The sequence below is a fragment of the Fringilla coelebs genome, assembly GCF_963513975.1.
Source record: "Fringilla coelebs genome assembly, chromosome: 1".
Classification (NCBI taxonomy): Eukaryota; Metazoa; Chordata; class Aves; order Passeriformes; family Fringillidae; genus Fringilla; species Fringilla coelebs.
Window position 1 is genome coordinate 94,943,753 of NC_140028.1, and position 23,322 is coordinate 94,967,074.

General features: G+C 37.9%; 1 protein-coding gene across 1 annotated transcript in view; it reads left to right on the forward strand.

Annotated features, from left to right (window-relative positions):
• The window catches only part of CTDP1 (CTD phosphatase subunit 1), a 95,916-nt gene that overhangs the window by 39,693 nt on the left and 32,901 nt on the right, over positions 1 to 23,322 (forward strand). Inside the window, exon 11 of the mRNA XM_084207947.1 lies at positions 4,625 to 4,790. Within this exon, the coding sequence (XP_084064073.1) occupies positions 4,625 to 4,790 (166 nt within the window). The remainder of the gene's footprint in view (positions 1 to 4,624; positions 4,791 to 23,322) is intronic.

Sequence of the window (23,322 nt, forward strand, 5' to 3'; positions counted from 1 at the left end):
CACACCTAAGCCTATTTTTCCATAATGCTGAGGTGCTTCTTCACTTGAATATCATATTGAAAAGGAAGAAATATACTTTAGGTGTCCTCTTAGTTGAGTTTCATAGAGCTTCTGACAGGTTTTGAGGGCAGAGTGAGGCTGTGTGTCCTTTCTACTCCCATCTTTTATTGCAGTTCAGTGGGGGGTTTTTGTGACTCTCAGTACTCAGAATTGAGATGTTTCAATCTGACTGTGAATCCAATTACTCTGTGCTGCAAATTTACCCTGCAACTAAGCAGATGTAAGAAAAAGATGAGCATTAGGTCTATGCTGAGAAAAATTATTTTCACTCAACATTTCCTGTTGATTTTGATCTAGTGGTGAAGTTGGTGATCTGTAAACGTTAATCTCTTAATTGGGACACATCTCTATTCCTCAGGGCAGTTCCACCTTCTTTAGATCCTGAGGAGTGTTTTGGCGAGCATAGGAGAAAAGCAAGGCTGTTTAAATACCACAGTGCAGACAGAGCAGGAAGGCTGTGAAGAAGCAACAAAAAGCTGAATCGAAGCAGCTCTGCTGTGTCTTGACTCTGGAAGAACTGAGCCAGCAGTGTGAGCTTTATCTTAATGCATATGTCAATGATAGCTTTTTCGAAAAGCTTCACATCTGCTTTAAAATTTGATATAATACTTGTCTTAAGAAAAAACTACATTAGTGCAGCAATTTATTGGTAGAGGACTATATTTTTTTTGTCCTGACAGGCTTAATGTGCTCCTTCATTCACATTCATATTTGTAACCAAACTATTGATTTTAAAAAGAGTTAAAGTTGGCACTCACAACTGCTCCTGTTGTGGGTAGGTGTAGTCAAAGCCTATAATAATTTTCTTTGATAATTTCTCAAATCTTCATCTGATTCTGAATTTCAGATAGTGAGAAACAGAATTGCATTGCTGTGAGTGGAAGCCCTTGGGGACTTGGTACCTGCACATGGCATAGCAATGGTTCTTGGTGTCTTACTCTAAGAAGAGACCTCCTTGTGCTTAAGAGAGAGCCTCTGCCTTGCAGGGCAGATTATTGCAAAGGGCTTCAAGTTACCTGAATACTATTTCATAAGAACAGTTTCAGTTCTCACTGTCTTGGGTTTCAACATTTTGAGTTTCTTTCTGGAATTCAACTTGAAACATAATTTAAAATTGGATATAATTAGTTCAGATTTATACACGCAATTTGCAGTGAAACTGTCACCAGTGAGTTACAGATGGTTCAGTTAATGTAGTTAACATTTCAAGCAACAGGTCTTGCCATTGTGCTCAGCTCTGAGACTTGAGCACCTTCTTTTTTATCATGGCTGTTGCAGCCCATTTGGAAGAGTAAAAAAAGTTCACAGCTGTAGTAGAAGGGAAGGGAATGCAGTGCTGCTCAGGGGCTGCTGGTGGCCACTAGCTCTTCTTTGTCTGAGAACAGGAAGGATTCCTCTCTAAAAATAACCTGCATGTCAGAACTTTGACATGCCTTATGTATCTCAATGATTTGCATTTTCATACAGAAACAGTGTTCTGCAAGCGTTGCAGTGAACACTAAAGTTGTAACAGATCATGAGACATGTAATGTAGTGTTGTTCAAAGTAATGTAAAAGCTAATGATAACTTGGACTAGAATAAGGAAAAAGTTATATTGCAAGTTACATTTTAGTGAACACTAGTAATATGCTAACAGATGAGGCAAGGCTTAAAATATGGGTGTCATTTACACGTGAGAAGTTAAAAGTGGCACCCTGGTTTAAAATAATGCTGAGATGCACCAAATGCTTGGTTTAAAGAGGTGTGTCAAGCAGATGTTGGTGGCTTAAGCCATACTTGAAGATTTGTATAAATTAATTTCACTTACAACATTTTTGTCTGAATTTATATGTTCATAATTACTATTTTTCCTACTTAATGTTATTGATGTTATTATGACAGCAAAAATATGAAGTGCCAAATTGAACATGTGACTGGAATTTAAATTTTTTTAGCACTTCTGTGATGATAATGTTATTTTAGCTTTTACCTTGATGTATCAAAGAAGGTGCTTGTTGCTTCCACAAATGTTGGCCTCACGGTGCATATATGTCCTTGTGCATGTAAGACTGTCAAGTACCAATGAACCTCTGCAGAGTTGAAGATGGTGTTATTTTTTTAAAAACTATTTATGAGTCACGTATAATTAGAAATAAATGTAAATTCCTGCATTTTCGTGTCACTAATTCTTACTCAAAGGCAGATGAAAGTGTAAAAGCTTAAAAATGTTTTTGACAAAATAAAAATGTTTTAAAAGCATTTAAGAAGACTTTATTTCACATTGCTTTTTGGAATGCTTTCATGAGAAGGCCCAATGTTTCTTACCTACTAGTAGTGGGAAAATACTGGAAAAAACATCTGACAGAAGCCTTTAGAAGCTATTAATACAATTATTTTACAGCTAATATTTGTGTGTAATGTAGTCGAGTATGATCTCACACTCTATTCTACAAAAGGAGAAGTTCTCATCAACCATATGACGATGTGTTCTTAAAAATATGCTGGATTTATTTAGATTTATTTCTAGTCTAAGAAAATCTGCTTGGCTGTCATGCTGCATATAACTTCTCTGCAATTCTAGGAATTGTCAAGCTTGTCATATTTTTATTAGAGTTGTGTAAGATGCCTATAGCTTTTGTTTTGCCATTCTCTGTTTTGCTAAGAATGTGAATGGCATCGCCACCTTTTCTGCCTAGGTTATATATTAAAAAGGCAAGGAGAAATCATACTTTAAAAAAACCTTTTGGAAAACATAGTGGAATGCTGTATTATTTTTGTCATCTACCTATGAAAATTACTGTCTAAGAGCAATTTAATACTAAAAGAAAACAGTGATCTTTAAAATAGAAAACATAGTAGAGGGGAGAAAAAAACACCCAACCCAAAAACTGGTAGCAGTAGTGAGAAACCAGCAAAAAAACCCCAGTTTGCTTAGTTCATTTTGGCAGCATCCAAATTGTTTAAGCTTCACAAGAAATTCCACTGTACAGGAGTAAGAGACTACAAAGCGCCATGTGTCTGCTGTGCTGCTGAGTTGTGCTGTGCTGCTGGGGGTCTTCTGCAGCAGATATTGCAGGTCTGGGTAGCATGGCACTGGCTCAGCTCTTTTATCTCACAACCTCCCATTCAAAGCAAGATTTCAAATTTTCCCCACCTGTCCGTGGGATCTGAGAAGAGAGATGTGCGTTTCCTAAATACAAGCTGTCAAAATGAGCAAAATTGACAGTTTTGTATGGCTTTCAGATTTCATACATTCTGGAATTTAAGCACAGAGGTAGAAAACCCTTGATATTTAGATAACCTTCTCAAGAAGTTGTCAAGTTCACCAAAGGAGAAATAATTTTGTAGGACCTACCTATGGCTGACTGGATTTGTGTAAGTTAGTAATGGCTTTTTTTTAATGGGAGACTGTTGGTCTAAAGCTGATTCTTGCAAACCCTGGCTTGATGAGAATTAGCCATTCTGCATAAAAACTCTTGTCTGCAGAGACTACACTGTAGCTTTTTTCAGTCACAGTCATTCTCAAAAACAGGTTGATGGTCTCTCACCTGGTGGTTGCATCTTGAAACTGTGATTTCAAATGCAGTCGCTTTTATACCTGCTTTTGGTAGTCATTCTCCAAATACAAAGTCTTATGGCTAACATAAATATTTTGTGACCTGTGAGCTTTATGATCTTTGAATTGGGTTGTGGGTGGTGCTGAGCTGCTGTAATTTGTTCCAGGAGGCTAATATGACAGACCAGTACTGGTGGTTAATCTGTATTGTATAGTAATTTAGCTTCTAGAAGTCTTTAGTACTTAAAGTAATAGTCACAGAAAAATTTACCAAGGAAGATAGAAATCTCCTGCTGTGCTTGTACATGTAGTCTATCTTTTTATTACTATCATAAAGCAATTCCCATGAAGCTATGATTATTTTAGCCATTTTAATGAAGGTTTTGATATTCCTTTTTGTTTGAATTAAGTACAGTAATTAACAATGCAATAGAATACAGACTAAAAGAAAAAGCTTCTGTATTTTAATATACTAGCCAGAAAGAAATATTGGCTGTTTTGCATCTTATCCAGGCTTAGCATGTCGGAAAGGTCTGAAGACTGGCACTGCAGAAGTGCTTTTTACATGCAGAACTCTTGTCTTTAAGGTTGAGAAATAGAAGGGTATACTTAGACACTCAAAAGTAAAAGCCTAGCATAGATCAGGAAAAATGCATTAGAATGTCAGCATTGCTTTTGTAATAATAAATTTGTCAAGTGATGGAGAAACTCTGCTTGCACAGAAATACTAATGTATTTTAAGGGCGACGCATCTGCAACTGCTGGAATGCTTGGCGACAAGAAAGGTTTGGTGGTTATGTAAAAGAACAATGCAAAGGCAGGAGAGTGAGTACCTTTTCAAAGGTAAAATAGAAGCTTTAGTTGTCAGACTAAAATTAGTCATGAGACTTGACTGACCTGTTGATGAATGCAGAGCTTTTATTAAGTGAAGTTGTAGATATGTGGCAGTCATAAATCATTTATGGGATTTTATTTGTAGCTCTGAACCAAGTAAGTCTGTCTTATGTGATACCCCTAAATTTTTTCAGAGTTGTTCAGCCACATCAACAGCAGATGTTTGAAGAAGACGACCTACCAGCAAGTGAAAATGAAGAGCAGCCTGGTCCCTCTAAGAGGAAACGCCAGCCAAGTATGTCTGAAACAATGCCCCTGTACACGCTATGTAAAGAGGATTTAGAGAGTATGGATAAAGAGGTGAGCTTAACTAATTCTGACAAATTTTTAACATTTATTAAAACATAAGTTCTAACTTTCATTAAATTATGCATGTATGTGAACTGACCTTGTATGCCGCTACAGTACTTTTAAGTAAAAGCCACAGCAGACAAAAGTACAGCTCAGGCTAAAATGCAGTAATGTTCTGCAAAGCAGAACAGAATACTGTGGTGTGTAAGTAGACCTTTAAAGTACAACTTCTTTTAAGAACAGTTTCTTCACATTAAACATGTTATCGAATTTGCTCTGTGGATAGCTTTGCCTTTTGCTTTGCTTTGTTTTTACGGTAAATCTCAAAATAATACAGACAAAAATCAGTGGTGGGATGGGAGAAGAGGGGTCTGCAGATGTAAAATGCGCAGACTGTATGGAAGATTGGGGAGAGAAATGAGAGCATGGGGCCCCATTATCTACAGACATGTAATTGCAGTGTTGTTAAGTCATAGCCATAATTGTTTTGCAGGTGAAGGGAGCTTTCTGTTGCTGAGTGAGCTGTATGTATTTCATACAAAAGCACATTATTTGAAATTCATTGTGAACCTCTAGCTGCTCACTTTTTGCTTAACATTCTATGCGCTTTTTTCAAATAACCCACCATCTTAGATAATATTAAATGATACATAGAAGAAAAACTACCTATCTACTGTGCACCATGTTTTCATGAGTTTGTCCTCTTTGTGACTTTAGTATAAAATCTAGTGACCCTGGAGCTTGAATTCATCTTCAGGCTTAGATAGTTCATTGGGGTGGGGACAGGAGCATATAACTTGCCATGTTCTTGGCAATAAGTTCATTCCAAGGTTCTGGCTATAAAAGGCTTAGAGCTGTCTTCAGAAAATTTAATAAAAATATGAGAAGGGAACTGCATATATCACCAACAAAAGAAAGAGACTATATATACAGTACAGGGTAAATTCGAGATGGACTTCTGGAAGAACTTTCAAGCTGGTGTTCTGGGGAAATGTCCCATAACTTTCAACTTCTGTGATGATCTCCTTTGAATTTCAGGTGACTTCAGGCTTTTAACTTTACTAGGTAAACTTTACCTTGGAGGTGACAATTTTTGATTTCTGTTGCTTTTTGTTCTGAAGTATTTTGATTTTATCTCAGACTTTCCCAGAAACAGTATTTCTCCTTGTCGTGATACCAGTCTCTGAATCCATCTGTGCCTTCCATCTGTATTGTCAGTAATACTTAAAGACAGGTGATATTATGGGTCACCTTTATGATTTTATGTACTAACATTTTTCTCTAATCATGTGGCTTTTGAAAAATATTAATGAATTACTGATGCAGCGTGTGCCGTGAGTCAAAAGGAAGTGTGTATGTTTTTCAGACTCACTGCATAAAGTATTTATTGTTCTGTTTTTAAAGATACTATTTAGAAACCTTATAAAAAGTCTGAATCTTTTGGCACAGTTGGTTTTGTGATTGATTACTTTCTGCTGCTTCATTTATGACTAAAGAAATTAAAGCTTTTCTACTTCTCCTACAACTATAAACATCTTAAATTACAATGATTTGTTCTTAAATTATGCTTTTGCTTAAGCAGCATATTATGCTTGGAAACTAGACTACATGAACTTCAGAAGAAATGAAGCCTAAATTCCAGTTACTCTTTTTTTCATAATTGGATTAGCTTTGGTTCCAGGAGTATGATTTGAGGTAAAAGTTGCTGCCAAAATTTTTCCCTTGCTACAAGTCTCTGTTCCTTGGGCAGCTGAACCACTAAGGGGGGTATGTTTGGGGTTGGTTTGGTGCAGAAGCAGGGTGAGATTTTTCTGGTATTTTAGCTTTCCAGAATGATTTTGTCAAGGATCAAATATTAGCACTGAGGAAGGGTGCACACAGAACATGTATCAGGGAGGTTGAACTGTACATGGTAGTGCTAGCAGATCACTGTCTCCTGGAAGCTGACTATAAAAGGCAAGGAAAACTTGGGACTCCTAGCATCACCTTAGTAAAGGTGTTGTGTTCACATAGAAGAAATGCAACACAAGTAATTAAGCAGGATTTTATAGCATTGTATGTCACTTAGGAAACAGGTGACGTCTGGTAACGTATTCTGTAAAATATAAAAGTTTAGTGGAATGTACACAGTGGGGTCTGCTGTCAGGAACATTATCAAATAAAGTGAAAATAAGCTCTATAAGCCTTGCTAGTGGGGACCCAGTTCTTTGGCCACACTGTGACTGCTTTAACTTTCAGAGAAGGGTGTTTGCCCCCACCTCATTCTTTATCAAAACATGTTAAAAGGTAAGAACCTTTCTGGAATCAGATTGTCACTAAGAGATGTGAAGTTTCTGCTTTTGCCACAGAAATGCTTTTGCTTCATTTGTGTGCATTCAAGTGGCTATGGCAGCCACAAGAACTGCAGCTGACTGCAGACTACCTGGGCAGAGTGAGGGAGTCTGTTCCAGTCACAGCAGTGATTTCTTGCTCCACTTCTCAGGTGCTCATGCTGAGGCTGTTTGGCTTAGGAGTGTGTGCTCCAGGGACAGGGAAAGCAAGTTCCAGTGGGACTTTGCTGCAGTGTAAGCCACTGCAGGCTCAACTGCTGTGTTTCTGCCCTTAGCCACTGTTGGTAATCATGGGGACCCTGTGGCAAGCCAGCTCAGGGAGCTGGTTGGGACAAAAAAGACCATTTCCAGATTAATCTTCATCATTTCCAGCTTCCAGAATTAACCCGCTGTTGCTGCTGCATGAATGCTAGTGCCAGGAGCAGGCAGAAGATGGGAAGAGCTGGGAATAAGAGTGAAGGCGGAACTGCATTTAAAGCTATAAAACTGCATCCTCAGTATTTTTACTGTATTCCCTCACAAATTCAGATAAGATCAAAAGGAGTCTTTTAGCTTTAGGGACTGGGATTTTTTAAAATTAAATAGGAAATGCAGGCATTCATATATACTGCTTCTATGGGTATTACTAGCAATAAATAACTCCTTTGCAGTTAACATCTAAAGAAAATCTTGCCTTTTCTCTGCAAAAATCTGTGAAAGGCCACACAGCCCCAGGTACTGTATATGTGGGAGAGTTTTGTTGGAAGTATCCAAATGGAAGCTGATAAAGAGAATTTAATTATGATACATTCCCAAATTAAATCCCTTTCCTTCCCTAACCTATTTGAAAGTGTTTGTCACTTTTCATAGTAAAAAAGCTGTAGCTCTTGTACTGTTCCATTGGGAAGAACCACTCTGGATAAGAATCTCTTAAAATTTGATCTTACATATATTTTTTATCTTCTATTTTTTCAGTGGTAGTTGTGCTATGCATACCAAGCAAATCAAAATAAATGAATAGCATTTCAGCTGTTGGGTTGTAGTTTAAGGTCACTTAGCCTTTTGTATCTTTTTCAGTGCCAAAGATCTGGGAGATCAGATCCAATGGTAGCTTCCTTTCCCTCTGACTTGAAGGACTGTTAGAATTTTAGAAGAATGGAAGCACAAAAGTCTTAAGTGTAATAGAATTGCCGTTCAAAGGGCAATTGCCAAATCAGAGTAAGTGCATAAGGAATCTATCCCTACTTGGGAAATGTGCAGCCTCCTGTTGCTGCTGCCTCACAGTCGAGAGAATGTTTTCCCCTTTTCTGTACTAGTCTGACCGAGGTGCTTTCCAGCTGATTGCTGCTTTTTGTCTCCGTTATGGGATGGTAAAGGGAGCAGGATTAAATGCTGCCAGTCAAATTAGCTTGTTTATAGTTACTTTTACAAGACTGGATAATTTTTTACTTCTAAATAACTGGCTATCTCCTACATAACCTGCAAAAGGTCATTCCATAAAAATGCTATTTATATAGAATTGTATCTAGTATGCTGTAATCTTCACCAGAGAAAAATCTTTAAAGAAATGGTTTCCAATCAATTAAATGCAGTCAATAATTTAACTAGAAGCCTCTTGTCCCTAATAGTTGTTCCAGGATGACTTTTGTTTACTCAGGATCAATTCTATCACTTTACAGGGAAGTTATCTACCTTTGCTTTCAGTGTTCTGTAGGAGAAACCTGTCCTGTAGGGAGAAGAAACTGGGCTGTCTGCAGCTCTTCTTTTTCCCCCATTTCAGCAGGAATGGACTTGCTCACCTGCTGGAGCCTTTGTTAATTGTTTGGGGTGGGACTGTGTGGCATTGTCATTCTTTGCCAGGGATAGGTGGAAGCTCCTGCTGTAGTTTACTGAGAAAAAGCTAGAAAGTGGAATCCAGGCTTCAAATGACTCTTTGTTTCCAGATATTAGCTCAAGCAAGTCGTGCAAAGGAAGGGAATGACATGCAAACCATGTGAAGACGTACACACATCTTCCCTTTCATAACTGATTGTGTCCATACAGGATGCCATGTAGCTCTCGTTCCCAGAGGTTACTCATGGATCATCTTGTGAACCTATTTCTTCAGAATTGATTGCTAGTTCCTTTTTATTAGGGATCATTTTCTTCTAAATTTGTATTCCTAAATTATGTTTGGAGAGAACCTTCTGACTGGGATAGCACCATGCACAGTTACTTAGTGAAGTTGATCTAATCCTAACAGTGTTGTGTCCAATGTGTTATAAATAAGCTGTTTGCTTTTACATACTGTTGCTTCCTGATGGACGTTGACGTTGCTTGTCTGTAAAATGCATTCTTCATGAGTATTTGTTACAGATGCAAAAGGTGATTTTTAGCCTTGTGCATCATGCTAGCTTCTTTTAAAAATTGAGTCAGCTTTATATAGTCTTAAAGATTTTCCCTTTTTTAATAAATGTCCCTTTCATAATTATGTTGATGTTCTTGTCTATGATAAATGACTTGACCATGAAATAAGTAAACAAGGTCAAGAGTTTTCATTCCTCTCTTCCTTTTGGCTACAAATTGTTCTCATCTGTTCCTTCTAGAGCAATGGCTATCAGTACAGTTCCCTTATGTTATTTTTCAGATCCTTTCCAATTCACTAGTCCATGTAAATAGTAGAAATGCATAGCAAGAGTCTAAGATGCTCCATTTATAAAATGTCAATTATAAAGAAAAAAGAAATTACCCTGAGCTGAGCTCAAGATCCTGCTCTCAATTGCTCATTTCTCAGCTGCTGCTACAGCCATGGTAACAGTAGACAGCGGACAGCCATAGGTCCTCGAGTGTCAGTACTTTCAGGACCAGTCCTCGACAGATGCCAGTAGGGGTTTCACCAGTGGGAAGGAAGTTGAAAAGGGATTTCCAGTAAGGCAGTAAGATTAAACAAGTTCAGTAAGGCGGAAAGATTTCTGTTTGTTTTGCAGTACCTTCCCATCTGGGATGGCCCAGGATTACTAATGTCCTGGAACAGCTGTGCACACATAGTTTACTAGCTGTACAGTGCTTAGGCTTTTGTGTTTGTTGCTGAGGTTTGGTCATGGTGTTTGAGAGTAGCATCTGTGACTTGTCAAGTGTCATCATCTCTGCCATCTAAGGTAAAATATTTTGCTGGTTTAAATTCCTCTCAGTTTGGGACTTGGGACAGGGGAAGAGAGGGAGTGAACCTGATACCAATCCGACCTCTAGCTTTCCCATCTCTCACTTCAGTTAGTGGAGCTGCAGAGATTCCTACCATCTGACTGGGACATGTGGTCAGCAGCTGCAAAGTGACCACATTGCAAAGGTATGCTCTGTGCACGAGTGCATTTAAGTATTAAGATTTTTCTTGAGTGGGAATTGCCTAATGAGCTACTTCTGCATTAACATGGTTCTGTTGGTTTGGGACGTATTCTGCGCATTCTTTTCCTTTAACTGAGCTGTAATTTATATGTGGTATACAAAGACTGAAATTGCAACACTCTGCTCTTGCATAAGGCCACTTATGCTCTTGCGTTTTGTCACTCTGCATTTCGCTTTGATCTAAGCAAATTTATCCCTTAATTTCTGTTTTTTCTTTCACGTTAGTGACTATACCATGCAGTGAATTAGGAGGGAGTGTTTTTCTCCTTCAAATTGTTGAAAACTATTATCTCAGTAAGTGGTTACCCTCTTGGTTAGTTAAAAAGTACTAATTTGATGTGGAGGATGTGGTCTCTAGAGCAAATAATAGCTGCCTAGGCTCTCTTGGACAATTACTTTCCACATTAATGGTTCTTTGAATTTCCACAACTACATTTCTCATACAGATTTTCTTGTTTGACACCTGAGCATGTAGTATGTCATAAATTGTACAGATGCTAAATTTGGTTAGCTTCTTATAAATGGTACCTTTTTTTGAAGGAAAAAGAATAAGCCTGTGTGTACTCTTGCTCTTGTTAGTGATTATCATGCAAGACCCTTGGCCCTTGGAAGTGATGTCTTGCTTTGCAGTTGTCAGACAGCTTTCACTTCTAACTGGACTTGTAAAAACAATCAAAAACTATTAGTGAAAGTAAATGTGCTGCTCTTCATCGAGACTGTAAGAGGCTGTTGTGAAAAGGATTTGCTAGAGCATCTTCTGATATAAGCAGACCTGAGGAGACTCAGATTGGCTGGTCTCAGTCCATTGGTGCTTCCTCATGTTGTTTCCTTACTGACAGCCCTATTGTCACCTTCCTTCACATGCTGACTCTCACATCCTCGCTGGCCGCCATGCTCTCAACAGATTTTTGTTTTCTCTGTGGAGTGCTTATTACCAGCAAGACTGCATGTGAGGGTGCACTGCTAGGAATCAGGTTGCTGATTTGTCTTCATGAACAAGTCATGGCTGGATGATGCACCAAGAGATGTGATGTGGTTTTTTAAAGAACATAGCTTGAAGCAGTTGTATAAGAATGAATGTATATTTACTGCTGCTCCCCTGTTTTACAGTTTTGACATTCGCCGTTCTCTAACATGGTTAAATAATACAGAAGTATTTGAGCATTAATGTTAAAGCAATTATTTCACCAATATCTCATCTGATTAGTAGAGAAAACTGCATAAAGTTTTCCAATGCTGTTTTTAATAGTTTGACAGTGAGAATCAGCAAGATAGGGTTAAGATACTGGTACAGTGCATTGGAGAGAAAGAAGATGAGCACTTAAAAGAAGCTGGCATGAGTAGTTTGTTTCTGCCTTTGTTTTGCTTTGAAAAACTCATTTTCTACCAGAAAATGGAAACTACTCTGAAAAGCAGCTATGCTTTCTTCTTTTGTTTCTTTGTTTCAGAAGACATAAACTTTTTTTTTTAGAAAATTGGTATTGGTCATGCTTAAATTGTAAATCATCCTGACCAGAGACTTTGACACGCTGATTGTTATTCACCTTATAGAAAGCACACTAAAATATATGTAGTGTAGATAAGGCTAGTAAGATTCAAATGGATTATCAAAATGTGAAACATGCGTTTGCCTATTTTTTCGGTCTGGTATTTCTTTACAGACCATTAGATAATGCACTAATTGCATAGAGCTGATTGGCTGCTAATTTTAAGAGGGCATCATGGTTCAAGCTTGCTTAGCACTTTTTAGAAGTGTTTGGAAAGAGGCTTTTTTATGTAATACCATGTTTTACAAGGCGACAACTCATTACCAAAATAGAAAAAGGATTTTTATCAAAGTTGATATTATCTCAAGTAGGCAATCAATTGTGGATCACTTCTGTTTTTCTGCACAGGTTGCTTAGAAAATACTATTTATACACAGTTTTTTTATGTACTTGGATGTCTTATTTTTATTATAGAGTTATTTTTTTGATTTTGTGTGTCATGAGGAACATTCTGTAACCTTTTGGCATTCAGATGACACACAGTATAAATATCTGCGTTTTGTAGATAAAAATGGAGACTACCTATATATGTAAGAATTAGTTTAATGGTAGTCATGACAAGTTGTTAATTAAAATATGATATAAGACTTTTGAGCAAAATGAACATGATCAATCAAGTTCTTGGCTGGTCAGGATGTTAAGGGGAAAATAAAAGAAAACGTATCACAGATTAAGCTGAGTGGGAAAGGACCCACAAGGGTCCTCAAGTCCAGCTCCTGGCCTGCACAGCACCATCCCCAAGAGTCACACTGTGTACTCAAGGGTGTTGTCCAAACACTCCTTGAACTCTATCAAGCTTGGTGCTGTGACCACTTCCCTGGAGAGACTGTTCCAGTGCCCAACCGCTCTTTGGGGCGAAGAACCCTTTTCTGATATCCAACCCAAACCTCCCCTGACATGACTTCAGGCCATTGCCTCTTTTTTATTGAGACTTCACTTCTATTATGCCTACTTTATTCATAAGCTAAGTACAAATATTTGTGCTGCAATCGGTGTTAGTAATGGGCTACACCAAGTGAACATCAACTAAAGAACTAGCCATGCTTGCTTCAGCACTAGCTTCTTTTTGAAGAATCTGATAAAATTCAAAGTGATCAGATGGATGGATTGTCAATAGAAAAACAGGGAAATCCAGGAAAAACTTAGCCCAAGATTGGTCTGATTTACTTGCCAGCAAAGATGCTTCTGTCGTCTTACATAGTCTTCATATTTTCCTGATTCAATCAACAGTTGATTCAGATCCTCTGCCATTCTCCCAAAGGTGTTCACAATGTTGTTTCATTGTAAGCTTGGGTTTTTAGGAGAGTTGCTTCTTTTTCATTGTTGCTATCATTCTGTTAAGCATAAAGTAAAAATTATTATGCAAATAAGGATAAATCCTGAGCTCTGTGGTACTGCAGATATGAACGACTTCTGGCTTTTAAACTATGCCTGATTTTATAGCGAATGTGTTATTCTAATGTTACTCCATGTGAAATGGAAAGTAGTTCTATAAAGCTTCCACCTCTAGAATGTATATAACAAGCTATTGGTTTATTCTATAGGGAAGAAGGCTTTTCCATACATTCTGTGGAGGTTTTTCAACCTACTCTGGTAGTACATAATGTCTCTGCCTGGCCTCAGTAAGGAGAAGGTGAAAGCCTTTTTCAGCTGTTTGTTTACTCAACAAAATGGGGCAGAACCTCTTCAAATAGAGTTCAATAACCTTATTTTAACATATACATCTACCTCCATATGCTAAATGAAATTCAGCTAGGCTGTCAACACTAATTGGCCACAGTTAAAAATGAGTTGCGTGAGCCATGTTAAACAATTTGCAAGCTGATCCTTCACATAATTCTGAGCAGCTGCATAGAGGGCCTGATTGAGCCTCATCACGAGTCTAACATGTTTTTACATTTAAATTTGAGCTGTTACTCTCCGTGAGGGATATTTAAAGGTATCTGCTCAAGTCCCAGTCTAAGTCTGAACTGGTATTTTCATAACTATTTTTTTGTTTTATCAAGGTCTTCTGATACTTGTATTTCAACATAAAAAGAAATATAGATAGGCAGTATAGCATAATGTACGTTAAATGCTGTGAAGAATCTTTGCAAACATTTGCATAATGCTAGTCTGCTAGAAAACTTAATTTGTGGTTGAAATTCTGTGGTCATAGAAATGCAAGTCCATTTTGGTAGCACAAAGGCAGGGTTATTTCTACATGCAGCATTGAAGGACAGTTCAGTTTGTGCCATTACTTTTTGATCAGCTGATCTTGATCAGTTATCATAAGATGACTTACTGTTAAATTTAACTTATGCATAATTGCATTTGCTTGCTTCAGAAACATTTTCAAGGGAAAACATCTCTACTTTGGTAGTTTTTTTTCTTTTAGGTGCCAGCTTCAGGCACACTGAATACAGCTACTCTGAGTGATAGTCCTTCAGCTCCAAGTGTTCTAGCTCGTGTCACCGCCACTATTTCCATTCCATGTACAACTTTAACAGAGGTTAGGAAAAGCTGCCAAACTAGAGCCCCCTGCTGATGTACAAAACTCTCTGCAGCGATGAGTTGCGAAAGAAATAATTACCCGAGTGGCTGTGCTGCGGTAACTTTGTCATGTCTACAGCAGTGGCGTTAATTTGAGATCTTGAAAGAACACCATTGTCACTCTGTGTTGTTATAGGGTTTGTATATGGGCTTGCACTTTCTAATTTCCATGGGTCACAGTCAGCTCTGGACAATATTCCCAGTCACTCCTTGTGGTAAATATGATGATCCTGCTTTCTCAGAGATGAACACAGACAGCTGCCTATCCCAGATATTTCAATGCTCCAACATCAAACTTGCTTCATCCCAGAGGTATTGCGGACTGGATATAGCTATCATACCATGATACAGAGATCATATCAGAACCTGCGTGGTATTCAATCACCTTAATATTGAGCTGCTTGTAGAAACAGACCACTCTTCAGCTGCTGGGCTTATCTTTCACTGTTTTATGGATTGCTTCTTTTCTTTTTCCTTAACTTACTCCATGCCTTATTCTTGCTATTGAGTAGGCTTGCTATGCAGGATGCTTCCACATACACAATGCTCATATTTCAGCACTACTACACTTAAAAGCTACATGCTTGTCTGTACAGAATCAAGCAGTCCAATTGCCCAGTTCAGTAGAAACTGTTTCAAAACTTCTCTGTCTTCACTGTCATCCTTAAATTGCTCATAAAACCAGAAATGGTTTTCTCCAGTGCTTATTATTTGAGGTGGTTTTGTTAGCTTGAGCACATTGATAACTATCTCTGGGTTCTTGTAGTAATAAAACCAAGCTAACCAGGCTTATTGAAGAGGGAAGTTCACTGACAAATAATGCTTCGTGAAGCCAGCTGATGGCTGCCAATGGTAAGTTAAAATTAGCAAGTCAAGGCAGATCCAAGCTGGCTTACCCATCTTAGGGGTGGGTTTGTTCCTAGTATGTGTGAATAAATCTATGCTGAATACAGCATATCAGTGTTTTTATAGCAGTGGTTTTGAGCTAGTAAGCCCTACTGTATCCCAGTTGCTCTACAAATCGATAGTTTGAGTTCCTTTGTAGCTGTGATAACTGCAGAAGGCTTGTGCATGCAGGTAAATGAAAGCAGTTTTTTGTCTTTTTCAATTTCACTTAGACTGTGACTTCTGAACAGCTTTATGTCCTGCTGAAAAAGAAGTAAAGGAGTTCAACCTCTGAAAATGAAAAAAAAAACTTATTTTTCTCTGAAATATGTATGTAGTGATGAATATTCAGTCTCTCTAAGCAAAAGTTTAAGCAAGGTTAGCTTTCAGTTAACCTCGGGATGGTGAAACCCCGCACTGTGCTAAGAGAGAATATTGTTAAAATGTGATAACAAGGATTCATTGAGGAAAGCTTTGAAAGTTGAGATGCAAAAAATGGGAGGGTGGTGTGCACATTGTATCAGCAACCCTTTTAAGCTTTTATGTATCTTCTTTTTAGAGTGAGGATTGTTTGGGTTCTTGTATCTTCTGAAGTAAAGTCCATATTTATGGCTGTTATTCTTCAACTTTTTCTGATCATGACTGTGCGATAAGAGTGCATTTCTTGTTGCAGCATTTCAGAAGTTTAGCATTTGCCTCTGAGCTGAAGCACATTAGTGCCTCAAAGGTAGTTTAAATAATCTGTAATTCAGGTTGAAGTGTTTGGAAATTAGTTCAAATCAAGTTTCCTCCCACTCTTTGTTTTCTCATTGTAATGGAATAACCAAATGGGTTAAGCCCTAAATGCTTCTCAGCAGTTTTCAAGGATAATGTGCTAAGTGTATTTGCAGGTTGGCTATGCTATTAACTAATGCCTTTGAGGATGACTTGAAAGAGGATATGTAGATTCGTGTCCTAGTACTTCTTTCGTAAAAGCTGAGATTTTCTGTTTAGAAATGCAGGCTGCAAAAACCTGGATCGCTTCTAATATTAGGAAAAAAAATACCATTTTAAACTCCATCCACCAGTTCAGCAGGTATTTCTAGATAAAATAGTGAGTATATGTGGAGAACTGTCCCATTCTCTTTCAAAAACCATTTGGGCAGTCATCAAGTTGCATTGATGGAAGAAACCTGTCCATACCTGTTCAGAACTGCCTCTCTGCATCAGAAAGAAACGTATCAGCTGGGCCAGAGTGCAAGTGAGTTTTAGCAGTGATGACACTTATCCTGGCTCGGTGCCTAGGCATCCCACTGCTTGCCAGGTTCGGGCCCTCAGTATGCTGTCCTCTCCAAAATGCTCATGGAGGAGATTGCTGCAGTAGATGTGTTCAGCATCCGTAGATTCTTTTGTGTTTTTAAGTGAAACTACATGAGAGCAGATACTGTCAAGAGGTCAAGGGATGGTATTTTGGTGTTCAAAAAATAGTTGTCAACTGAAGTTTATGTACAAAAAAGGCTTGCTCTGAGGGACTGATTAGAAGCAGTACAAGTGGACTAAGTATTTTTGTGCTAAATTATTTTTACTCAAATTTCTATGTTTTTATATAACCTAAATAATTTAAAACCAGGTTAGGAGCTCAGAAATTGTATAATTCCTTGATAGTAACATACTGCTATCATGTTGCCCTCAGCATTTCATTAGCAGCTTCCTACTGATGTTTCCCCTTGGCAGTGAAGTGTCAGAAAAGATCACTCAGAGTCTAGGCTCTGTGCCCTCCTAAATTGCCATGTGTCATTTTTAATAGAATGTTAGGATTTCTAACCTAATATGTCAGTGGTATTTTGTGACTGTATTTAAACAACCTGTGCAAGTGTTCATTAGTAAATTAGGTTAATTTATTTTTAAAGAAATGTAGATTGTGCATGTCTCTTGCTAAATCTGTAGGAATAAGAAGGAAGTTATGACAACTTCTAGCAAAACTGTTCTTCAGTTAATAGCCAGACTGACAGTTCTTGCAAAATTATAAGACACAGCTGTTCTTTGCTGTGTATCAGCAAAGCATACTTTCTACTGTAAAGAAAGGGTAGCTTTGAGAACAAAAAGTGTGATACTGTCTTGTTTTGAAACAGGTGAGCAGTACAGCTGTAGGATGTTACAGCTTTTTAACCTGTTGCTATAAAGTTTTGCAAGATAAGAGCTATAGGGACACACACATGCAGCGCGCTGAAATCCCTGAAATGTGTTAAACAAAAAGGGAACAGGTATAGATACTTCTAGTCTTTATCAGGCCTTTTTTTGTTGGTTGGGAAAATACTACAGTGATGTTAGTCTTTGTTCATATTGCAGACTTGATAGTTCTGTGAATTAAAGTATACCAAAGATGCATTTTTATAAGAATTTTCTCCTTCTTCCTTTCTCTTCCCTCTAGGAGTTTCTGTACATTAGTATTCTGTTTGTATAGTATCAACAGAGTCTCTAGGTATTCCAGTCTCTGGATATTTAGATGGTGCTTATTTCTACAAAAAAAGCTCAAACAGAATTTGAGTGCAAGAGACTATCACCTTGGGACTTGCTCACTGCCTTATTTCTTTAAGGTGAATGTTTGCCTGAAGTGAAATCAGGACACTTAGTAATATGTGGCCCTTGAACTTGAGCATGTTGCAGGGTTTTTTTATTTTGTTTTTTAAGACTTGCAGGTAGAGGTAAACTTGAAAGGTAGCCCAGTGACACAAATTTTACTCTTCTGGAGAGAACGTGCTGATAGTACCAATAGGCTGCAGTAGTAGTGGATGGTTCCGTTCATCAGATTATGAAATTCTGTATTGGTCACAAAAGAGCATCTGGTAATACTGTAACATAACTTCTCCAGGCCATTAGTCTGTTGCAGTCTTCTGCTTCTCAGGTTGTGGCTACACATTTAATAGAGATCCTTCTCCACAGTCTCTTTGCAGCTGCTTTTTCTTGCTGTGATGTACTGTTACTGCTTGTGTGTTAGTGTAGACACGAAATGAAGTGGGACAGGGAAGTGAGGTAGCTAAGCAGTAACCCAGCTTAAAAAAGCAGTTGAAGGTCACTAAGCTGCTGCTGTCTCTGAGATGTCACACAACAAGCAAGGAGATAAATGTATAGCTTTTTCTGACCAGTTTTGGTTTCAGCAAGATGCATTTTAATTTGCATGTAGTCATCCAGGACATAAAAGTCAATGTCTAAATGAATTATATGAGAAAGAAATCTCATAAAAGCTTTTTTCTAAGGTTTGGTAATATTCCTTAAACTGTTTAGAGCAATTGTTTCTCAATCTACCAAAGCAGATATAATAACACTGCCAGCTTTGATATTCTAACCTGAAGTATGCCTTTATCAAAATCAAGATAGGACAAAGGTAGCTCTCAGTGTATGGAGATAGAGGAAGAGTGCTTCTTCTGTTTAATCATGAAAAAAGCTACTCACTCGTGATATTTCTGATTCATCACCTGCTCTGATGAGCCAGTGGTAATTGTGGTAGAGAACAGTGAAATCTATCTTGGAAGTGTTTGAGACAAAGGGATATTCGATACTTGCATAAATGCTTTGTGTGACTCTAAAAACTGAGTCAGAAATTTGAAAGGAGAAAAAAGTGCTCTAATGCTAAAGAAAAAAAAGCAGATGAAACAGAATGTGAAAGACAAGTTCTTCTGAGGTTACTCAGAAGGAATGAGACTGAGTTACATCACACATTCTCCCTTAAATTTTATGTACTGAGGGACAACTTAACCTAATTCAGACAGCTTGTCCTTCCAGTAACATCTTTGTAATAAGAAAACTTTTTGTTTCAAAGCAACTTAAATTCAGCCCAAATCTTTTAATATAGACTGTGTCTATTGCAGGAAATTTTAATTGTTCACATGTATTATGCCCTAATATCACCTCTCAAAAGCATGCTGAAATACTTTCTAGCTTTTTTGAAGGCATGGGTGGTAATATCTTGTTCTTCAGTTAACTGTACCTAAACATTTGGCTGGCAGGAATAAAAATAATAAAAAGCTTTTCCGTTCACTGAGGAAAAAAGTGAAATGAAAAGTTTTCATATACAGAAGAAAAAATTAAGATCAAAACTAAGTTAAAAATTATTAGACTTTTCCAAAAATTTGTGATGTCAAACTAAGTGGATTCTTTTATGTGCAGTTAAGTCATGGGGCAAGCCACAGTTGCTTATAGCTATGAGAGTGACCTGAAAAGTCATTTGCTGCTGAGGAGGCAGTGTTCTGTTCCCATGTCAGCAGAGGATTGCTTCCCTGCAAAGAACCCCAGGACAAACCTCTTCCAAATACTTGCTTTTTTGCCTTACCTAAGGCCAGAACTTTTCATAAATAATGGTCAGTAACAGACTAAAAACACATTCTTTCGCTGAAGGGTAACTGTAGATCATGCTCTTACTCACTGGCCCTTAACTTACGTTGTTGGAGCCTTTCTGGAATTTTGGCATGGATATTTTCAGCAGTCTAAATTGAAGAATCATTGCATTTAGCAGCCACAGAACTCCTATGTATGCTGGGGTGTCGTTGTTTTAGAAATGCTGCAACCAAAGGAACAGAGGGCTCCACACTTGCTGCCTCCTGTGGCCTCAGGCTGTCTCCTCTCCATCCCAGCCATGAGCTGATGGGCAGGCAAGGTGGAATTGAGATGCTGTTCTTGTTTTCAAGTGGTTCCCATTGAGTCTGTCCTCCTGGATAGGTGAATAACTGTATTCTGGCCACTCGGGTATTATTAATTTTTTTTAATCTTAGACTTCACCCTTTGAAAAAATTTACTATGAAGATTTAGAGGCCTATTGCTATGTAACAATCTTTTGGCAAAAGATTTCTTTTGAAAACAGAATAAAGGAAAGGAAGATTAGAGTTATGGATGGCTATATAATCAGAAAAAGCCATAGCTTCCAGGCTCCAGTGATGTCCCTGACTCAGAAAGGCTTTGAATAAATGATTGTATTATCTCCCTTGAAACATTTTCTCTTTAGAGTCTTTGAATTAAAAAATTGTTAATATAAAATCAGTGACTTCTAGTCCATGTGAATTTAATTTAAATTTCACAAATTAATAGTTAGGAATGGGCTTTTTCCTCTTTCCAGCACCAGTGAAGTGTTACCAATTTAATGAAAGAAAGCAATTTTCATTATACTAATAATCAGAGAATCATATAATGGCTTGGATTGGAAGGGACTTAGATCATCTTGTTCCAGCTTCCCTGCCATGGCCAGGAGCACCTTCCACTAGATCAGCTTGTGCTGAGCCCTGTCCAGCCTGGCCTTGAACACTTCCAGGGGTATGGCATCCACAGCTTCTCTGGGCTGTTTCAGTGGTTTGCCATCCTCACAGGGAAGAGTTCCTCCTAAAATTTAATCTAAATCTGTTCTCTTTCAGCTGAAAGCCATTCCCCTTGTTCTATAACAAAATTTATGTTTTAGAAAGACTTTAAGAATCCTTAAGTCAGCGCTTGAGGCGCCCTAATTGTCAAGGAAGGATTGCCCCTTATGTTTCTTTTAGCAGTTTCACATATTTGTTCCAGGCATCTTAAGAATGTTTCCACTCAAATCTAGCATTGCTCTCCAGGTGGGATATTCAAAGTTTTAAATGGCATTATTTGAATAATCGATCCCATTCAATCATAAGCAAGGATACAGGATTGTTATTAGTGCTTTTTAATAGCAGTATTGGTATGCAATCTCCAAGTGACATTTTATTTCATTCCAAAGTATTAATTGCAGTAGTAAAGCCCAAATGTAGTGAATTATGCAGCTGTAGTTGCAGTTACCTTGCCTTTTCATTTGCAGAGGTTAAGTGGTCACATTATCAGAGGCAGTGGGTCTCGGTTTTCTCCCTTCAAATCTGCCTTTTAGGAGCACAGTCTGTTGCCCAGGGCTGCAATTAAAACTTGTGATGGCTTTGTAGCCAGTGCTGTCAGCAGCATTGGGAACTCCAGCTGTTGGGGCTGCACTGCCACTTCATTTCCCATCAGGGTCCCTGTGCAGCCTCCAGGGATTGCAGTGGGGCTCCTTGTAAGTAAATTCCACATGGTGTTTTTAAATTGCTGGTTTTCAAGTCTGAGCATAGCAACTATGCTCAGCATCGAGCCAAGGCTTTTTCTTCTCACGTAATTGCTTTTCATCCTGAAACTGGAAGGTTATTACCAGGAGCTGCTAATGTTTCTATGTGCAGTTTGATAACAGTAGGTGAAAATAATTCCAGACCACAAGTGCCAGGAAGCACAAGTTACAGGTTTGGTTTTGCTCCCATTCTAAAGGCCGGACTTTGAATATAAATGAAAAATCTGTTTACTGCCTGAACTAAAAAAAGCTACCCATGGTTAGTGCCCCTTCATAGAGGAAAAAGGCAATCACCTCCCACTCAAAAATATACCATAAAGTATTTAGAAAAGCAAAATGTATTTTAAATGATACTTTTTGAAGATTTTATTCTGGAACTCCAGCTGCTGAGGAACAAAGCAGTAATGTCTATAATTCATGCTTTTCTATTACAAAAAGACAGTAAAATGTTGTAGTGTTTCTTTAATTGGGAATGAAGAAGCTGCTGGTAAATATCCTTGGGGGTGTCTTTTTGTTGAAAGGTAGCTACAAAAATTATTATTAAGATAAATACAGTAAGTGATAAAAATTACGAAGAAAAACACATTCCCTTATTTTGAAACTATTCGGATATTCTGAAAGCTTGTCATAAAACCATTTTACACCAATAAAACCAGATTCTTTGTTGAATTTATTTACAGAGTAAATAACTGCTGATCTGTGATCATTAATACAAATTCACTTGACTTCAGGTATTTTTTCTTATTCTAGGAACGGTTTGTTCTGTTTTGGAATTTCTATTTAACTCTGTCTTTAAGTACTACTATATTTCTTTACACTTTGGTTTTGCTTTTTTTCCTGTTTGGCTTCACTAGAAATTAGGAATATTTTATAGATATATTGTTGAACTCAGCCATTTTATCAAGGGTACAATGGAACACATATACATAAAAACTAGATTAATGCCTTGTTCAGTAGAAGATAGCATTCAAATAGGCAGCTCTCACAGAAACTTTATTCTGACCTATAAAGTTGCATAATTAGCACCTGATCTTGCTTAGGTTTGACATGTGGCTAACAGCTGTATTATGCTGTTTCGCACAGAACCCGGTGGGATTTGAAATTGAGACTGCCTGTGAAAGTTAAGGGAACCAGCACTCCACGTTCTGCCTCACTGTTGGGTGACCTCTTGCAAGCTGGGTTGTGGGAATATAACTGTACCTGCTTTAGAGTTAACAGTCCTGTATTCGTTCCTGCAAATTACTTTATAGTGTGCAGGTAATAAACTTCTGCAGTGTTATTTACATGTGTTTTGCTGCAGACAGAGCAGTTTTGTTTTCACAGCTCTGGGCTGGAAGGTTTGCAAGTTCAGTGTACAGCTCCAGAGAGATGGAGCTGCCGCTCTCTCTAGTTTGATTTACAGTCTAGTACTGTCATTCACTGTTAATTTCACATGCTCAGAAGTGCTGCTTGGTTTGTAATTTTCAGTGTCTCTTTCCTACCTCTGTCTTCTCATTTTGCTGCTCTTTTAAAGTTTCTAAAATAGTCAGCTGGTTTCTGTACTAAAAAGCAATAGTTTGGCACAAAGCAGAAGGGAATGTTGGAAGGGGAGCCAGGGGTAAAGATTATAGGATCATATTAGAGTTTTTTTTTTTTTATTTTATATCCCACAGGGGGAATATAAGGTACATACTAAAACCTTTTAACACGTTCAAATGGCAGACTATATTATTTTTTGCCAGTCCTAAAATAAAATGCCTTTAATCTGAAATAAATGCTCAAGACACACAGGTTTTATGCTGAAATGGAGTTGGGTTTTAGCTGTACTTACTGTCAATACTAGT